The following is a 16,781-nucleotide window of genomic DNA, read 5'->3' on the forward strand; positions in this document are numbered from 1 at the left end:
TTTGAGGGGGGCTTTCCTGCTTATGTTCTGCAAGAATCACAAACCAGAAAGAACTTAATAACCTAGTTAAGCAAGCTAATATGATCTATCAAAATTTTAAGCCTCTCATTATAAGAGCCATATGCAGACCTAATAATCAACTTTCCTTATATGAGAAAATAATGCCACATTGGTCCAACTAATTGCTTTACTGACTAGGTAACATAAACTGAGCACTGATATATAGCTATATTTCAATCAGAAAACTGAAGCCTTAAAAAAAAAAAAAAAAAAAATGCCCTTTGGAGTAAACTTCTTCTTTCCTATTCTTCACCTCAAATTAAAATGTTTTTTCCTGATCTCTTTTACCTCTCTTTCATACAGTAAGAGGTAGGTTCTCTCCTTGACAAGGCTAATTCCCCTAACAAGCACAAGTAACACATTTCATTACATCTTTTCCAATAGATTGGGACTTTACACAACTCTTATCAAAGGAGTAATTATTTTTATTTTAGGGGAATAACAATAAAATGCATGTCACCTGCTTCTCAACTGAAACATGATAAATTAAAAGTATGTCCTATATTCACTCCTTAAATAGAAGATCTAGAAAGAGTTCTAATGTAAATAAATAGAAGCTGCAGAAGCCCAAGGTCCTAAAGAGGCTAGTTTCAAAGTTGATGTAATCTTGCTCAAAGAAGAGTTTTTAGAAACAATGAATCAAGCCCAGAAGACAAGTCCGGTACGAAATAATCATTTCTTTGCTTGTGGTATCTGGTACTTGTCATATCCAATACCTATTAAATTTGTCCCAGAGAAAGCATTCGTGACAAAGATATATTCTCTGTGAAAATGTTTATTTCATTCCTTAATCCTGAAGCTTTTCCCAATGTTTCTCACTCTCTATTCATCTCTTCCCACTTTTGCTGGGAATACACCAGATATCAAAGTATTATGCTGACTTAATTTGAAGACTATTAATGAGATCTGAGAATTTCTCTACCTTTTTACCATCTGCAAGTAATTTTGATGCACACATTGTAATAATGTCTGCTGACGAGTCTTTGGCATTAATATTACAAAGTAAAAAGACTAAAGATCCTATTAACTGTGTGTCATTGTTGTCAGGCATAGGGTAAAGCAAATTTCATCAGGCATATTTCCTCTCTCAGCAATATATGTTCTTTATTATAGCTTAGATTTATTTATTATATATGCTGTATACTCAGGACAAAAACAAGCAAGTCAATTCCTGCCTTTAAAATGCTTATATTTCAAGAGGCCAAAATATAGTTTTAGGGATAAGGAGTAATGAACTCACAAACATAATAGCATGTATACAGAGGATCAAGAAGTGGTATGAAAGGCTGGTACAAGGCAAGATAAGGAAAAAGTGCACCCATCAGATCCAACCGACTCATGGATGGAATCTAAGGTTTAGACAGAAAGAAAGGTAGGAAAAAAGATAGCTAACATGATAGCCAAAGTGTAGACAGCACGTTGAAAAGACTGTCAGAAATTTTGTTGCCACTTCCTTCTAATTCTAGTTACTATTACAAAGTCAACACTAATATGAATCTACTACTCAGCAGTATGTTTCCCTTGGTCATTACATAGGAATCTCATGCAGAAAGTACCAACAACCAAATTAAAGCTTATAGATTAAATAAAAATGGTATAATTGCTGGCTAGCTTTCTCTTTTTCTATTACAGTTCCACTATGACCATAAATGCTGAAAGAAAAAAGAAAAAAATGAAAACCAATTCATGACTTTTGTCACTAAGGTCATAAAGCAATATGTACAAAGATAGTAGAAGTAGCCAAAAGGAAGGTTTCTGAAGGGTACTAAGTGAATTTTCAACTTCTAGGTCAATGTCATAAAAAATGTCTTTTGTGTCAACCTTTTATACAATAACAACTACTTGAGAATCCTATCTATAAAATAATATTAACATTTCATTAATATGAAAGATAAAAAACCCTAATGAACATAAAATAGAAAGTGAACAATTATATTATTTGTGACAATCTCATATGTTTGGTAGAAAAACAATTAAATAGTTTTATATATTTACAAATTTAAAATTCATTTCATATATATTCTTTCCTTTGATCCTCATAATTAACCTGTGTCAGAAGTGGTTTACTATTATCCCCCTTTTTATTAAGGAAGATACTGATTTCAAGTCACCCCAAAAGAAAAGAGAAAAAAAAACTTCCAAAGTATATAGTTTATGAACAATAAAGTTCATATTTGAATTTAGATCTTTTGACTCAAGGATTAATACACCATCAATCAATCAAAATGTATTTAAAGAACCTTCGATGTACCAGCCACTATAACTATGCTAGATGCTAGAAATAGAAACACAAAGAATCAAACAACTCCTATTCACAATACTTTAATGAAGAAGACAAGAAACAACTATAGAATATGTATAGTATGAATATAAAATGAATGAAAACAAATATATGCCCATAGTTAATGCAAGACAGTTTGGGAGGGAGGACATTGGCAGATGAAAGTATTAGAAAAAGTCTTTACATAGAATATGATGCTTGATCTGTTTCTTAAAGAAGAGGATTGGTTGTAGTAGAAATAAGAAGATGTGTACGAGGAACAGTGAGACTACAGAGAATGGAAAGGGACATGATATATAATGACGTTAAAAGGCTAAGTTTCATCCAAGCAATGCAGTGCTTTAAAGACTGAACAAATATGAGTTCATATTTATTCAGTGCAAAGGATGAACAGAGAGGAGGCTAGTTTGAATGTATTACAAAATAGGGGAGGGAGTTTTAACTATCTTATAAGGCTGGAAAGAGAGCTCAGGTTATAAATGAACTTAAAAGCTAAACAGAGAAGTTTCTATTTCATCCTAAAGGAAATAAGATTGTGATCAACAGGAAAGTAACAGGATCAAATCCATGCATCAGGAAAAGTCACTTTGGCAGCAATGTGTAGGTTGGACTAGTATGATGAAAACTTGGAATTGAGGGGACCAAGAGACTGTTGCAAAAATCTAGCAAAAAGTAATGAGCCCTAAACTGAGGTGGTAGTATTATGAGTATGGAGAAAGATTTGGGAGATATTTCCTATTGTTCATTCTTTTAAAAATCTATAGCTAAAACAAAATCATACATAAGTTTGTGGAAGAACCATTTCATACATAGTTTACAAATAAAGTTGCTAATTTTCTACAGAAAGACTTTGCAAAGCATAAAAAGCAAATGATTTCATTCATGAAACACTTTGCTTTGTTTAAAAATAAAACATACTGAATCAACAAAGCATAATACAGAGGAGACATGGGGAGAAAATAGTTGATAGTATTTTGAAATATATACCAGTTACATATAAATTCTTAACAAATTCTAAATGTTTTAAATTGCAATGGTTAATGACATTTTGTCGTTTTATTTTTCCTTTCATCTTTTTTTTTGGGGGGGGGGGGAGGGGGGGGGGGAGGGATGGGGGTAGAGGATGGGGAGTGATTCCTGGCTATTATGCCTTGCTTGTTGGTCTTGATGGAATTACTGGCTTCAGACTCAGTCCTGATTAACAGCCTCCAATTAGTTAGAGGCAAAAAACAAGTACCTATTTTTCTAAAAATATCCGTTTCTAGCAATAAAGGGGACAAATTTAACAATAAAATTGTGTACATACATCTTACAAAACTTTGTTTAGGATGAAAGTATAAGAAAATCAAAGGATAACGACTGAATAAGAAAAAAAGGCAACCAAAAAGTATTCTTTAAGCACATACTATGTGCCAAGATTTTGAGCTGGATTCTAGAGAAAGAATGAAACAAGCTTACTCTCAAAAACTTTAATGGGAAGGTATATGGAAGAAAGACACATACTATATACAGAATAAATTAGTTTTACAGATACACACTATGTGTATATAGAAATATCAACGTAGAGATGCAGATGTGGTTTTTGGAGAAGGAGAACATTAACAATGGGAGGGGTGGTGGTAGACAAGCTTTATGTAGAACTTGAGATGTGAGCTACATTTTTAAGGAAGGTACAGATTCTATGAGACAAAGATAAAGAAGAAAGCAGTCTATGAATGGGGGATGACCAATACAAAGACCCAGAAACTGGAAATAAATTATCACGTAAAAGGATTAGGAAAAATGTTTAGAATGAAGGACAAGAAATAATATGTAATGATGCTATAAAGTAGCATATAATGAAGGTTGTTGTTCAATCGAGTCAAGAAGCACTAAAGAGGAGTTTATATATTATCCTAGAGGAAATTCATAAAGCAATTGGAATTTATTATGCAGAAATATAAAATAATCACATCTCCACTTAAGGAAGATTACCTTCTTCAACTATATGGAAAATGGACTAAACAGGCAAAGATATGAATGGGACTAGAATGGGAAATCAATTAAGAGGCCATGGCAATAGTCAAAGAGGCCATGGGCTGTATTGCCTGATTTAGTGGCTTTATTTCTGTTTGAGTCTGACAGCACCAGTCTTTGTGAATGATAAATAAATGCCTGAACTAAGTTAGTAGCTGATCTGAAAAGGAAAAAGTGTTAAATGTTAAAGAGACGTTACACAAGGAAAAACAGTACAATTTGCCAACTTGGACTCATTATAAATGCGGACTGAGGGAGAATGAAGAAACAAGTTAAAACTAAGGTTACAAATTTGCAACCCTGGAAGAACGATGTATTCAATGGAAATAAAGAAATCTAGAAGAGGGGTGGCTTTGAGAATAAAAATAAATGCACTGTGGATTGGATATAAAATTTGAGATATTCCAGGACATCAAATTTGATATTCCCAAAGATCACTTATCTTTGAGTGTCAATGAGAAGACAGGCTGGGTTAGGATATACATTCTGTACAGGTGTATGTCTCAAAAGCTTCAAATAGAAATTGCTTTTGAAAGGCACATCATAGTTGATGAAAGATCAAAGAACATGAACACATAGAAGCAATTAGCTTGTAGAGTGGATAAGAGAACTAAAACTAAAATTAGGAAACTGAAATTAGACATCTTGTCTCAGACACTCTTAGCTTTATTTATCTTGGTTTTCTTACTTAGAAAATGAAAACAATTAACATTTAACCTCTAAATTTGTTGTGGGAACAAAATAGTATTTATAAAGTGCTTCATAACTATTTATGTGATATATAAATGTTATTTACTATTATTACTATTAATTTTTTTAGAAGAAGAAATCAAGATATCAATCAATGCCCATGTGTTCTACTTGCTATGATTTTTTTTTTTTTAAAGATCAATTCTAAACTTGCTTCTTTGTAGGTCTACTCATTGCTCCTCATTTTGTTCTCTTGGCCCAAAGAGAACAATTCTAATCACTTATTTACATGATATCCCTGCAAATACTTCAGTGGGGAATCTTTCTGAGTCTCATCTTCTCCAGAATAAATATTCCCAATTCTTTTAGATTCTCATATGACACATGATAACTTTCACTATCCTGATTGCCCTAACTTACTCATGTCCTTCTCAAAATGTGGGACCCAGACTTGAACAAAATATTCTCTTTAAAAGATCTTACTAGAAAGACAGCTAAATACAGTGAATAAAGCACCAGCCCGGAAGTAAGGAGGATTTCAGTCTAATTCTGGCCTCAGACACTTAATACTAGTTGTGTGACTCTAGGCAATGTTACTAGGAACAGAGGGAATAGTGCCCTCTTGTTCCTTCTAAAATAGTTCAAGTTTACACCAGGTTTTTGGTTTTTTTTTTTTTCGCTTCCACATTATGTAGTTAATTCATGTTACACTTGAAGTTCTCTCAAACACCCAGATCTTTTGGAGTCAAATCAAAAATTTGATTTTTTAAACCTACAAAAATTGTTATGTTTATCCCTCCTATCAATTAACCAATAAAAGATAAACTAAATTATTTTATTCATTAATTTATAAGTTTCTTTAAGGATTTTCATTTTATTTAAATAGTATTTAATTTTTCCAAACATATGCAAAGACAGTTTTCAACATTCACCTTTGCAAAACCTTGTGTCCCAAATTTTTCTGCTTCCCCCCCTCCCCGAAGACAGTAAGTAATCCAGATATAGGTTAAACATGTGCAATTCTTCTAAATATATTTCCATATTCATCAGGCTGAGCAAGAAAAATTAAATCAAAAAGGGGAAAAAAACCAAGCAAACAAACAAAAAAAATGTGAAAATACTGTGCTTTGTTCCACAATCGTCTCCATAGGTCTTTATCTCTCTCTGGATGCAGATGGCACTTTCTAACACAAGTCTATTGGAATTGGAAGGTATTTCATCTTTGCATCATAATACCCAACATAAGTTTTCTTTTGCAAGAGAACATCAGATAACAATTTGTTACTTTCCTGAAAGGTCTATTTTCACAGATTTACCCAATCTCTTGAACATTTGGAGTATTTCTACTCTGCTCTATATTCACAACTATAAACATAAGAATACATCCGAGAGAAATCCTGAATTTTGCTTCAGAAGTAATAGAATCTGTCTCTTTGGTAGTCTAGGTTTCATATACTATTATTTAAAAAAAAAAAAAAAAAAAAACCAACCCTTACTTTATAAAACTGAAATGGAGGGAGATTATATACATTCTGAATAGAGTTTGGGGAGATATGGATATTTAAGAGTATTTCTGAAAACTGCTGTTAAAAAAAAAAAAAATCTTACCATCATTAAACTTCAAAATATAGTTTAAGAAAACAAGCCTGTCAACAGGTTTCAAAGTTCAAGAGATTTCAATGTTTGATATTCAACTGCTCAGAACTGAGAGTACACCTCATAAATTACAAAACATTCAAGGAATATAATCTTTTTAAGCCTGAGTTAACTATAAAGATTAATCCAGGAGAAAATTTAAATTTTTTAACATTTCATCTCAACTTTAATCTCAGAAAAATTAAACATCATAGTCAATTACATCAGTACTACAGCAATTTTAAAAGGTACTATTATCTTTATCAACTTTCTTTTAAATTGTATAAAAAGAATAATTTTTTTAAAAACTGTGTTGGGGGTGTGGGTGTAAACAGACATACATGGAAATTGGTTAAAATAATTCATTTCTTCTTATATAAATTTCTCATTTTGAAATATGTTTTGATGCTTGAAGAATTTAAATAGGTCTATATGATACTCACATTAGATACAACTGTAATAAATGCATGTGCTATGAGAAACGGCAAAGTTTCGGGAGTTCCATATTCAAAGCAATCCTTCATGAGGGAAAGGCCATTTTTTCCACAAAACAAACAAACATAACGAAGCAAGTGCAATGGTACTTCTACATCCTAAAAGATACAAGAACATACATAATAATTTGAAAGTCATAAAGTTAAATTCTTGCAGTCAATACTTCTAAGCACATCCTATCTTAATATAAAAAAATTCAAATACATATCTAACAAAGGACTTAAATGTCAAAAATTTTTAAATAAAAAAATGCACACTACTTACATTCATATCACAGAACGCCCCTAATATATTGCTTTCTTGAGCTGAAATATCCTGATAAAAAAGAAATATAATTAGCTCACATATACTAATAGACAGGGGGAGGAGTTAAGACAAATTAGTAGATACAATACCCAATTTTTAAAACACTATTTAAGATCAACAGTTTTAAAAATAAATTATCTACCATGTTTTACTTTCTTCTATTTGTATAAATGTATATTACATAGTCAAAATACACATGTATGAATGTTATAAATGAAAGTCTTACCTATTTCCCTTTAAAAAAAAAAACCCAAACTGTCTCATATTTTTATTAACCATACATGAAAACCTGCCTAAAAAATTAAATGAACATATTTAATTAACTCTTTTGTACTGACAGTACCTGAGCTATCATTTGAACATCAATTATTATCCAATAAGACTTCAACTACACAAAAATTCTTCTATATAAAGATAGCTTAGCTAAAAAACAGATTTCAGGTTAATATAAAGGAAAAACTTCTAAATTACATTTGCAAGATGTTACAGACTACTTTGCTTAAGCACTAAAGTTTGCCTTCAGTCCAAACGTTCAAGTGGAACTGATAAATAGGTTTAACTATTGTAGAGAGGAATCCCATTGAAGTACCAACTAGACTGACTGATTTTAAGGTCCTTTCCAAATAAGATTCTATGATTTTATCTAAAAGCAACATAACCAAAATCTAGGAATTAAAAAATTGTATTTCTGTAATGTGCTGGACCTAAAGTTTAGGCATGCTACTCAGAAGACAGACTCTGAATCACCCAGAATCTGTTTGCTCCTATCTGTTGTAATATAATAATAAGCAAGTAGCAGATAAGATAATTCAAGACTGAACAGAAAAGTTTTGGACTGCTAGAGGCAAATTTAATGGCAGAATCTATACATGACACTTAATTGACATAAAGGGAACCCTCTACCCTCTTATATACAGAAATACCCACACTAGTACATAAAAAGAGAACTAATTAAATAAAAGCAGTTTAGCAATCTGGAATCACTTACTTTACAGTGAATAATAACCCCTAAAAGTCTTGATGGCATTACAGAACAATAAAAGACAATTGGGGAGGGGGAGTATGATCCTAATGATGACCTCCTTCAAGAAAACAGGTACCCAATGTGGGCAAAGCACTAAGATGACTGAAATACAAAGTTTAAATAAATTCCCAATGTCTTCACAGAAGACTAACAGTCTAACAGAGGGACATGACACATCAAAAGTAACCATAAAGCAAAATACAAGATAGATGTGTAATTAAAAAGGAATTTCCATGCTTAAGTAGGAAAAGCTCTTGGCTTAGGGGAAAATAATGATTCAAAATGCCCCATTCCACAAAAATTCTAGTTAGCTAAGATTATTATTGTACTATATGCTGTTATTCAGTGGTGCTATTGCCTTTTTTGTTCTGCAGAAGAAAAATTTGTTCCTACAATCTACTTTTCCATTGTATTTTCAATAGTTCAATTTCTGTTCAACAAATATATATATATATATTTTCCTATTAAAATTTTTAATGCTTGCATCTATATCAGGCAATAAATTCCTTACTGCTGGCCGCATACCTATTTCTAGTATGGCTGAGCTCTTCTAAATCACTTTCCAAACTGCTGTTATCTGAGATATTAGATAAACAGTATGTATTAGTACACAGATGCTGTTACATCTCCTATGGCTATTCACAAGATTTCTGTGCTTAATTAATGTTTATAGAAACTATTACTGATAGTTGAAAATACCTAATAAGAGAGATGTTACTAAATTATGATTTCATGAACAGGACCCGGAGATCATTATATACTTCCACAACCATACTATATGATGATCAATTCTGATGGACGTGGCCCTCTTCAACAATGTGATGAACCAAATCAGTTCCAATAGAGCGTAATGAATTGAACCAGCTACACCCAGTAAAAGAACTCAGGGAAATGAGTATGAATCACTACATAGACTTCCCAATCCCTCTATTTTAGTACACCTGCATTTTTTATTTCCTTCACAGCTTATTTGTACACCATTTCAAAGTCTGATTCTTTTTATACAGCAAAATAACTATATGGACATGTATACACATGTTCTATTTAACATATACTTTAACATATTTAACATGTATTAGTCAACCTGCCATCTGAAGGAAGGGGTCGGTGGAAAGAGGGGAAAAATTGGAACAAAAAGTTTTGCAACTGTCAGTGCTGATAAATTACCCATGCATATTTATATCTTGTAAATAAAAAGCTATAATAATTTAAAAAATAAAATAAAATAAATTTCAAATAACAGCACATTCAAAAAAGAAAAAAAGAAAAAAGTCTAGAAGTGAAAGTCTCTCCTTGGAAACTCTTTCCCCCACACCCCACTTCAACTTTTTGCTTTTACTCTAAAAAATTTCTTTAAGCCTGAATACCTTCAGATAATTTAAGAACTATGACCAGGCATTAAAAATAATATATAAAATTTTATTCCAAAACTTTGTGTTCAGGCTTAAGCAAACTACTGTTTGAAACTAAGAAATAAGTCTTCTAAGATTTTTAATTCTAGATACTTTTTATAATTATAATTTTATAATTAAATACCTAAAAGTCCTAAAGACCAAAAGATTTCTTTATCAAATCTTACAAAATACTTATTTTCGGCAGGTGGGGAATTAGAAATACAAGGTTATGCTCTGTCAAAACTAATAACAATTTTAACTTGTAGAACAACTGCAAACAAAGATTTTTTTATTCAAACGAAATATGCACTATGAATAAGATTATTAGTAACTGAATATGAAGCATAAAAATTCACAATAAGCCTACATTATATAAAAATGTATCACAAAATAAAATCATTCATTTAAATAGTATTTATCTACTATTTTAAAACATGCAAAGCACTTTATAATATGTTACCTCATTTAACCCTCACAACAACCCTGTGAGGTAAGTATCTATTATACTCATTTTACAGATGAGGAAACTGAAACTGAGAAAGGTTAAGTGACTCGTGCAGAGTCACACAGCTAAACGTCTGAAGCAGGAGTTTCAAAGCTGTCTTTCTGACTCCAAATACAGCACTATATCACCTAGCTGCAACATGAAAGTTAGCATACCAAAAATTACTGGAACAAGCATGAACAACACATCTTTACTCAACAAGAATCATGAAAACATCAGAATAATTATAAAATTCCAATTAATAGTATTTGCATTAACATGCATTTATAGACTTCTTGTAATTAAAAAATAGCATACATTTTCATATACTACAGTAATACAATAAAATATAAAGGCAATTAATATTAAGGACAAATGAGATTATAGCATGATAAATTAAAACCATCTATTTTATCCTTCATCTTACAGATAAGATATCTGAGAACCCAGAAGTTATTATTTGCTTGACTTTATGCTGATTGCAAATCCAGAGCATAGTCCTAGCCAACTATTTTTTTCCTATCCTGCTGTACTATAAAATATTTCTTTTCTTTATTTAAAGAAAGGAATAATTAAAAGGGAACAAACAAGGAAAATATAGTCATGAAACAAGAATAATTGGGGATGGCAGGCTACATGAATTTCTCCCAATTTCCCTGACAAAGCAGTATTATGATTCCATTTTACTAAATGACAATGATAGTAAAATATAAAATTAAACTTTACCTTAGATTACTCAACAACAAACTGATAAATAATTAAGAATATTCTTAAGACAAGGGTCTAAATACTATCAAACATAATATAAAATTCCAATATAAGGATTTCCCATTTGGTTTTTGTCCCATTATCAATTGCACTAAAAACAAAACATTTTACTTATCATAAAACATCCCATGACATGAACTCAACATATATTACTTCAGTGAGACACCAGAGTACAAAATCTGAATATATTTAGATTCTCACAACAACTTTATGAGGTAAGATAGAAAAAGTCCCATTTTCCACATAGCAGAGGATGATACCAAAAAGGTGGTAAGATAGCCTCAAATGAAGGATGACAGAGAAGTCCTTACCAGAGCATACAATAACATCCATATTAAGGGACTTTTACAAATACTCATGCTTCCATTGTTAACAAAACATTAGAAAGAGGTCTTTGGGGAGATTTAATATTGGTTGAATCTCAAATTTTACTATATAGAAGCTTCTGATCAAAATAGTGTTTTTTTAATTGATATTAATGAGATTAATCTTTTGTTTCCCTAGAATAATATTCATTCCCTCTCCTCCTCCCAGTCAATCTGTACTTATCTTTTAAAGAATTTAAAAGTCACAGGGCTACTATGAACCTCAGCATCAGTGATGACCTTTTTCATTTTGGGATCTGATCTCCCCCCCCCCCCCAACTAACTCTCTAATATACTTATAAAATATTGTATTTTAATTCCATAAAGGTAGGAACCATGTCTTAAATTTTCTCTCCTCCCTGAAAATCGAGAATGCTCTGTACACACAATAATGTTTGACAACTGAATGAAAATGGAGGGGAGATTCTGTATCAAAAACATTTTTTGAAATCTCTAAAAAAAAATAAATCACTACTGACCTGTCAGGAACCTTTCAAAAGGAAATAGAATCAAGAGTCTTAGAGGAAATTAAACAAAGCTTGGAAAGGCAACCTGACAAAATGATCTGGACTCAAAGTCAAAAAGACCCAAGATCTAGTTACACTTTTGACATAACTCAGGCTATATGACTCTAAATAAGTTATTTAATCTCTCAATGCCCAAAGCAATAATATAACATTAAAAATTCCATATCAAGGGCTTGTATTTGCTCATCAAAATCCTTGTACCTAAGGAACCACTAGTTCAACCAGTAAAAACATGTTCATATAATTTTTCATATATTGATTTTCTAGACCAATAGTATCATACTCAAATGGAAAGGAATCATCTACTATACACTAACTTAGAAAACCACATATTAGTATCATCTATGTTGAACTGTATTTTAATTTATTTTGTTAACTGTTTCTCAATTACATTTTAGTTTATTTCAGGAAGCACTAAGTACACTTGGGTTCCAGTTTCAGAATTTCAGCCCAGGAATCAGTAATTTTTACACTTCTGCCTAGCCTACAAAGAGTAAACTGCAGTACACTATTAAAATACTAGAGTTATCATGGGCAAATACATTTTTCCAATTCTCTTAATATAAATCATAGTCACAACAGATTAGAATTGGAAATTATCTTAGAGATAATTAGCATTAAATAACTAACCCAACAATAAAAAATCAGATTATGGTCATAAAAAACTTGGGATTCCAGAGAATAATGAAACATCTCTTTCTTCTCAGTAGAAAAGTAGGAATTATTATATATATAAAATAATAATAATAATAATATAGAATAATCAGTCATTACTATGTGAAGTTTTGCTTACCTTTTTTAAAATATGAATTTTGAGGGTTTTTTTCCCAATCAGAAAAAGTTAAGAGAAATAGGGTATGAAACCAAAATGCACCAATATAAAACTTCTTAAAAGAAAAAAATTTTTAAAAGAAAATTACACAACTAATTAATGGCAGAGAAAGACCCTCCTCATTTAAAAAAAAAAGTGTTACTGCTTCTCCTTTCAACTCTTTTCTCTCTAGGTTATCAGAATACCCCTCTTTCCAGTTCTTCCTCCCTTTGACAGCTACTTCTCAGTTTGGATCTTCATAGAGGTCACATCTGCTAATCTAGGGAGTTGTGGGCCCTCTTCTTTTATCCCTCTATTCTATTACTTCACTTAGTTATCTCATCAGCTATCAGAGACTCAATGAGCACCTGTAAATAATTCTCCAATCTACATATTTAGCCCTAACTTCTCTAATAATCTTCAGTCGTTGGAGACAGAAAAATAATGAATTTCATTTGGGACATGTTGAGTTTATGATGTTTACAGAATATCCAGTCAAGATGTTTGACAGCTGAAATCTTATCTGTCCCCCAACTTCCTAATTTCAACTATCTTTTAACTAAGTTACTTGCAATTAATATCAAGCTCTCAAATTCCTCCCCATTCACTTAAAATGATTATATGAATCAATAATTTTTTATTAAGCACCTAATAAATGTCATATATTGTGCTAAGTACCAGGGACATAAAAAAATAAAACAATTCCTACTCCCAAGGAGTTTACATTCTTAAGGAGACAAGGATGTATATAAATGTATTATAGATCACAAATACAAAATGAATAGCTACAATTATACAAAAGTAGTTAAATACAAGGTAGTTTGGAAGGAAGGCAAAATCAGTTAAGGAGCATAAGAAGAATATTCATGAAGAAGATAGTACTGGAAGTGATTCTAAAAAGAAGAGGGAATTGTCTGAAGATAAGGGAGTAAATTCAAGATACGTGGGGTAATCAATATGAAAATTAAAATAAATAAATATAAAAATAAGAAAACAAAAGTACTAAATGAACAGGGATAGTCAATTTAGCTGAATTTCCGAATGATAAAGGGGAGATCCACTAAGATCAGAAAGATGCTTGGGGCCAAGTAGGGTTTTAAAAGCCAAATAGAGGCATTTATTTCTATTTCTTATCTTAGAGGCAATAGACTACAGAGTTGTTTGAATAGAGGAGCAACTCTGATCTCATTTAAGTAAAATAACTTGGTAGCATTATGAAGGATGGACTGGAATAGTAAGTCTTAATGAAAAAGGATCAACTAAAGAAATGTTCTAGTAATTGAGGTGAAATTAATGGCTTATAAAATAAGGGGACAGCTATGTCGATGCAATTAAAGAATTGGGAGCAAAAGATCTTGTAGGAATAAAAATATTAAGACTTTAGAGAGTTTGGAGGGAGGAGATTGTGGAAAAAGTTAATCTTAACTAATTACTAATAAATTCCATGGTCATCACCACCAAACAGGACAACAGAAGAATCTGCAAGTTTTTAGTAATGAAAGAAGTACCAAAAAAAAAAAAAAATTATATATATATATATATATATATACAATTACACTGTCATTTACTATTAGTAAAGTTTGTGAATCAAAACATATATAAGTCTTAATAAAATAAATTCCTCTGCTTATAAACATCAGGAATGCCCCACTATAACCAACCTCTTTCTAACTCATATATATTTGGTAAAACGCATTCATTCAAAGACCTCAAGTCTTATAAAAGACTATAATCAGCATTAATTCTTACCAGAGAATATATCGGTAACTCAAACTATTTTAAATAAAATTTAAATAATCCAAAAATTAACAGAAAACTATGATTCTTGGTTACATAACCATCATATAAATATAAAAATATATTTTACCAACTCACTCATGTGTGGTGAGAACCTCTGCTGCCAAAAGAAATCTTCTAGGCTAAGAACCTAAATTTCCTGAAGAACTTTTAAAAATGCTCCAAATGATAAGAAGTATTCAGTAGACATCATTGTCTCCTGAAACTCATGTTTTGAAAAGGCTAGTTATTACCTTTACAAAAGAAAAAAAATAAAATTTTGTAATATATTGTTTTTATCTTGAAATTGGTATTTCCAAATTCAACATGTTATGTCTAATAATAGGGTTCAAAAAATTATTCTCAAAGTTCAATGATTCTCAAAACAATAGAAATATTTAAAAACAAGCAGGTATAACACTAACAGCATATGTAATGAAATCACTATAAGTGAACAAGTTTCTATGTATAGTCCCATAATAGACAATGGATATCATAATTTTTTAAAATTTCAATTCAAAAAATTTCATCTTAAAGGCAGTATTCTGCATTTCCTGCAGAAGAGGAACAAAACCACCAGTAGAGCATTATTAAATGGATATCTTGTGTGAAAATAATCTCGGTAATTTTCACATGCATATTCTATACATTTTCCTTTCACAATTCTTAGATTTGTTTAGCATATATTAAAAATTATAATGTGGAGCTTAAATGTTTTACTATTATGACTTCTCCAAGAAATTAGCAAAATATTAAAAAAAAAAAATACCTCTATTGTAGGATGAGTGTTATGCTTGTAAGCAGTATATAAGGGAAACTGAATCTGAAAGATTTTTGCCACACATAGCAAGAGTTTTTCCTTCTCATCTGTACTCCATAAATTAAAAGGATCAGAACTCTTCGTAGACTCCTCCTCCGTCAGGCTACAAATCCTTGTAGAGTCTAATTTTTTCTCTGATTTTTGTCTTTCTATATTTTCTTCTTCATGAGACTCTCTTTCTACATTCAATGGCTCCTCAGCTTGATTATTCTGATCTTGCCATGTTGAATCTATGTTAATAGTGCAATGTTTACAGAGCTGGTCCCGAAGCGCTTGAACTTGGGCAATCACTAAGTTAATGAGAGCACATACTACTTGGTTAAAAATCTCCAAGTGCTTATACTCCTTAAAGCAGCATAGACATTGCCTGAAAAAGAGAAATCAAAAAATATGTTTGTTTCCATGAATAATTATTGGTTTTAATTAAATCATAAATATATAGAAAAAAGTACTTAGAAAAAAAGTAAAAGGTTCTTTTCTTAATCAGTTTCCTTAGTTAAATAACTAAGAAAAACATACAAAATTTAACCAACTTCGGTAAGCACTTAATGTCTATTAAGCAGCAAGGAGACAACAAAGAAAAATATCCTAACCAGAGACAAAGAAAATAAAAATATTTAAAAGGTACCAATTGCTTAAAGGATTAACTGAAGATTTTTAAGTAGACTTTTTATTTAAGGCTTTATTTATTTAAGATGCAACCAGAAATGCCACCAAAATAATATAAAATGGACTGGGTTAAACAATAAAATTCCAACAAAGTATAAGACAAATAATACATTTCCACATCCTCTTAAGGCCTGCCTTCTCCTCAAAAAAAATTTTTTATGAAATAAACTTAGAAGAAAGAATAAATACAATGGGTTAAAGAATTAGTTTCCAAGAGAAAATACAACAAAGATACAACCATCAAGATGAAATTTATGAGGGATGAGTGTTAAATGTTATACTTAAGTTCAAAAATCTAACTTGTACAGGCCCAAAAAGAGAATCTGATTAGAAAACATTTTTTTTTTTTGTGTGTGTGTGTGTGAAAATAACCTCAGTACTTAGGTGATGGGGCAGTCAAAAGAACTAACCACACTGTTGGTTATACATACAAAGATTTAAGAGTCTTCTATCTTATAAAATAAAGACTTTCTATTGTACAGCAGACACACTAGTAGCAATGGCCATAGGCCTAACCCAGCAACTTTTTTACTTTTATTGGTAATACTTATCCAACTTAACTGACATAAATAAATAGAATAATTCCATGAGTACCACCAGCTAAAGACAAACCATACATTTATTAAAAACAGCAAGAATAGGGTACTATTACTAATAATT

At 31.0% G+C, this 16,781-nt stretch overlaps 1 protein-coding gene across 4 annotated transcripts in view; it reads right to left on the reverse strand.

Moving 5' to 3' along the window:
- The window catches only part of USP34 (ubiquitin specific peptidase 34), a 265,762-nt gene that overhangs the window by 180,491 nt on the left and 68,490 nt on the right, over positions 1-16,781 (reverse strand). For 3 of the 4 annotated variants that reach the window (XM_031950528.1, XM_031950527.1, XM_031950530.1), the window contains exons 3-5: positions 15,402-15,819; positions 7,442-7,492; positions 7,126-7,275 (exon numbers count right to left, since the gene is read on the reverse strand). In XM_031950528.1, coding sequence (XP_031806388.1) covers positions 7,126-7,275; positions 7,442-7,492; positions 15,402-15,819 — 619 coding nt within the window. The remainder of the gene's footprint in view (positions 1-7,125; positions 7,276-7,441; positions 7,493-15,401; positions 15,820-16,781) is intronic. The other variant, XM_031950529.1, reaches the window with a different exon arrangement.

Source organism: Sarcophilus harrisii, chromosome 2, assembly GCF_902635505.1.
Source record: "Sarcophilus harrisii chromosome 2, mSarHar1.11, whole genome shotgun sequence".
Classification (NCBI taxonomy): Eukaryota; Metazoa; Chordata; class Mammalia; order Dasyuromorphia; family Dasyuridae; genus Sarcophilus; species Sarcophilus harrisii.